This window comes from Castanea sativa, chromosome 9 (genome assembly GCF_040712315.1).
Source record: "Castanea sativa cultivar Marrone di Chiusa Pesio chromosome 9, ASM4071231v1".
Classification (NCBI taxonomy): Eukaryota; Viridiplantae; Streptophyta; class Magnoliopsida; order Fagales; family Fagaceae; genus Castanea; species Castanea sativa.
In genome coordinates this window covers 2206096-2210300 of record NC_134021.1, presented here as the reverse complement: position 1 = coordinate 2210300, position 4205 = coordinate 2206096, and the positions used below count along the sequence as shown (strand labels likewise).

General features: G+C 39.8%; 1 protein-coding gene across 1 annotated transcript; it reads left to right on the top strand.

Annotated features, from left to right (window-relative positions):
* The first annotated feature begins 431 nt into the window (after nt 1-431).
* Nucleotides 432-2595, top strand: LOC142611188 (F-box protein At2g39490-like). Its single transcript, XM_075783234.1, has 3 exons — nt 432-1377; nt 1477-1635; nt 1740-2595. The coding sequence occupies exons 1-3, from the start codon at nt 547-549 to the stop codon at nt 2124-2126; spliced, it is 1377 nt and encodes a 458-aa protein (XP_075639349.1). The 5' UTR covers nt 432-546; the 3' UTR covers nt 2127-2595.
* The last annotated feature ends 1610 nt before the right edge of the window (nt 2596-4205 follow it).

The window sequence follows — 4205 nt, the reverse complement described above, 5'->3', positions numbered from 1 at the left end:
GTGAAAATGTTGTGCGCATATCATTTCTCTTAAATATTAATATTCGATGGAATAAGGATTTTATATAAAGGCTTGAATATCACTGTGAATGCTTCATATATCAACTTGAAAAATTGTTACTTTAACTCAGTGAAGTTGGCTGAGTGGTTGGGCACTCGGTTTAAAAATGACTGTTTTAGGTTTGATTAGGAGCTCCCTAGTTCAAGTTCAGGCACCAACATTTTAAAAAAACTCCTTGGGCTAGTGATTTACCTTGTTATGGGCCCACCTATTGCGAACAGTAATTAGTCTCCAGTCGAAAGTTTTGAGAAAACATTGTCGGAAATTTTTTTTTTACTTTTGACAGGACGTGGTCCATGAACATTATCTGCAGCAATTCTGTACCGTCTATATTTCCAGTTGGATTATTTTAGACTCGCTCAATTATTTTTTTTCCTTGGAATACCTATCAAGCAGTTGAACTTTTCCTCTCTGTTCACAATATATCTGGTTTATATTTCCATAATTGGGTCTAATTGTTTGGTTTTGGTTCAGGGTAAAGAAATCATGGAGGATATGCTTGATTTGATCAGTGGCTTACCGTTTGAAATCCTCCGGCGCATCTTGTCGCTCCTCCCATTAGAAGAGGCAGTAAGAACTAGCACTCTTTCAACTGTGTGGAGGAACCTTTGGACACCATTTCAAGTAGATATGGACTTTGATGCAAACCCAAGAACCATTCATGAAGATTGCAAGATGGTAATTCAAGTCATCGGTACAATAATAAGGTCTTATTATGACTGTCCAGAGGTATGGAAGTTGTGCCTGAACTTCCCAGAGAGCAAGAAAGATTTGATTGTCTTAGCTACAAAGGGAGCAGAAAATGAGGTTCATTTTGAGTTCTCCAAAAGAGAGAAAATAAGTGGTAAGTTCAAGCTGAAATTGGAGCAAACTTGTCAGGGCTTTTCTAACAATCCCACAAAGAAAGCAAGCTTTTCTGTTCTCAAAACCCTGCATCTCAGGTCAGTGCCCCACCTTGCCAAAGACTTGGTTTCGGCTTTGTTCTCCAATTGTCAGCTTCTTGAAAGTCTGAAGATTGAAAAATGTGTTGGATTAGAAAGCCTTGATATAAAAGCAGGTAACTGTCTGCAGAACTTGGCGGTGTTGGATTGTCCAGATATTGTGGATCTCACTATCTCTACACCAATCCTCGAGTCATTTAGTTATCAAGGAGTTCTTCCTCAGATTCATTTGGTAAACACTTTAAACTTGGTCCACGTGGTGCTTTACTTGAAGGACGGACTTGGCAATAATGAGTTTGATTGTGAGGAAATCCTATTGCTTTTGGCCACTCTCAAGGAAGTTGAAATTCTCACCATAAGCGGCTGGCTTCTTGAGGTACTGATTCTTCACCTCATTACCAAAATTTTCTTCTTAGACATGTAGAAATCCATTATTTTTTTGTTGACAAGACCTATGTATATGCCATTTCCAAAGTGGCTGTGTTCAGCAGGGGTGATCTTCAGGTGCCTCAGATTCCAATTCAACAAATTAAAGGAATTAAGGTGGATTGATTCTTTGATCAACAGGGCCAAGAGGGACTCATTGGCTTGCTTCCTAAACGTAGCGCCTATCTTGGAAAGGTTGTTAATCAAAGTAAGTGTTTTTCTAAGCTCTCACACTCGTGAAAAGGTTCCAACCTCCAACTATATTCATTAACTCACTCCTTTCAACTAAAAAACCAACAATAATAAATGCAGATTGAACGTACCAACAGCTCTGTCCCCTGTCCTTATTTTCACCAATACTGGCATGAGCCTCACTTGTGGATGGATTTTGCAACCGTTGAGTCCAATACTTCACAATTTGATCACCTCAAAGTTGTTACGTTTCTGGGGTTTGGCATCAAAGAAGATCAACTACTACTAATGGAGCTTTTACTTAAGAAGGCAAGTATGCTAAACTCAATGTCTGTTATATTACCGACGAATCAAATATGGCGGGTTGTCAAGGTCTCTTTGCATGATCAGCCGAAGCAGGCATTATCGAACCACCAAAACCAGTTTGCTGTTTTATCTCCGACCAAGGACTTCTTCTTTGGATTTACAGAAGAAATTTACGGTGGTCACTGTTCAACAAATGCTTGACACATTTTATATATATATATATATATATATTTTTTTTTCTTTTCATAATTGCTAACGTAGAGATTTGTGACTAGTGTATAATAAAAGTTGGTTAACCGTAAATCCAGATGAAAATAATATTCCAATTACAACCATCCATATCATATGGTATTCTTAACATCATTGTAACTGACAGTTTTTTCTTTTTTCTTTTTCTTTTTTTGCTTCTCTTCCAAATGTTGTGTAAGTAGTGTTGCTGCCATATATACATAATTCAATTATCTGAGTCAGTGCATATACAGCTTGAGTTTTGCTACAATCTTGATTACCCCGTAGACTTTGGTAACATTGTTCTTGTGAAATTTCTTTGATTGATACATAGCAAACAAGTCAAATCAGCAATGGTAAATCGTACCTTTGCTCTTGAACTTTAAAGTGATGAGTATTGACTGAAACTATGTGCATATTTGTAGTGACGGCTCTAGGAATTTTTGTCTAAGGTGTTCTTAAGAATTTTTTTCGGGAATTTTTTTTTTTGGGTATGTGGTTTTCTTATGAAATATTTGTTCATAATTCTAACAAAAAAATAAACAATAAACTATAAGTTCATTTGAAATATTAATAAAATTATTAATTATTATTGTTTAGTTGTTTCATTAATTTGTTTGTCTTTTTATAAACTATGATGTGCTATTGTAGGGGTAGAGTAAATTTATAATGACGGCTGACAGGTCTTTTGGGCTAGAAACCCAAATCCGAAAACATCAAAATGATCGTGGAGTGTTTAAAGTGTCTACCGTCCGAGGAGTAGATTTGTCCTCGGAATGTTAAGCCGAGGATACACGGTATACGTGGAGGGACAAGAGAAAGAGCGGTGGAATGTCTAAAGTAAAGCTGCTACCACCGCCCATATATTAAAGACCACGTAATTGATACGACGACAATGAGATGGAAGGATGGGACCTGAGCATAGAGCTTGGAACTTGGTCCCAAACCCCAGCGGGCTTTAGGGAAGAATGGATGGGACAAGTATCCAAAACAGGAGGGTCGCGGCCATAAAGTGGAAGATGAGGAAGAGAAGAGGAGGAGTATAAATAGGAGGGAAGGCATACGAAGAAGAAAAAAAGCCTTTTGAGAAAGAAAAAGTGTATGATAAACATTATTTGTATCCACACTTGAGAAATACTATTAGAAACTGTCCTCGGAAACAGTCCGAGGAGGAATTCTCAATATTACTCTTTGCAAACGATTCTTTGTTTTGTTCCATTGGGCCCAAAGCCCGTTCTTTTTGTGATTGTCTAAAGCCATCCTTAAAATCTAAATTATAAACCCATCATCTACAAATTCATTGTGAAGAAGAACCTTTCTAGCCCATTTTCCTCCTAGTCGTGGTTTGGGAATTTGAATTGTGTCCTTACAATTGGCGCCGTCTGTGAGGATTTAGTTTTTTAGGAAGTTTAGGGCATCATGGTAGGATCAGAACCACCACGCAGTGCAGAGTCCGTTGGCTCCCAGCGTGAGGATCACTCCTTACGTCCTGATCATGGAGAGAACCGAGAAGGAAGTGTACATACTACACACACCATCAGAAGTGCTAGTCATTCACAAGGAGGTAGTAGAGTTCCTTATGAGAGGAATGCCAGGGCCATGCAGAAAGAGATTGACGGCCTAAAGAGGAGACTGCGTCACGAGAGGAGAAGGAGAACTCCTCCGCCTCTCGACCCCTATCGAAGGATCCGAGGGATGAGAATTACGGGCGGAGATCCGAACTCCCCAGTGTGAATATGTCTCTTCCCGAGGAAGACAATCCGCATGGAAGGCGTGGCAGACTACCCCTAGGGGCTTGGGAAATGACGCAATGGGAAGAGCGTTACACCAAATCCTCGGATCACCGCTTCGCGCAGATTGGAAGAAGGGAGGTTACCTCGGCGCTTCACACAACCGCCTTCACTCTTTACAATGGTCGGACGGATCCCGTGGAGCACGTAAGTCATTTCAGCCGAGAGAATGGTGCATTCCAATGAATGAAACTTTGTTATGCAAGATTTTTCCTTCTAGCCCTGGGGCCCGTGGCCATGAGATGGTTTGACGGCTTAAGGG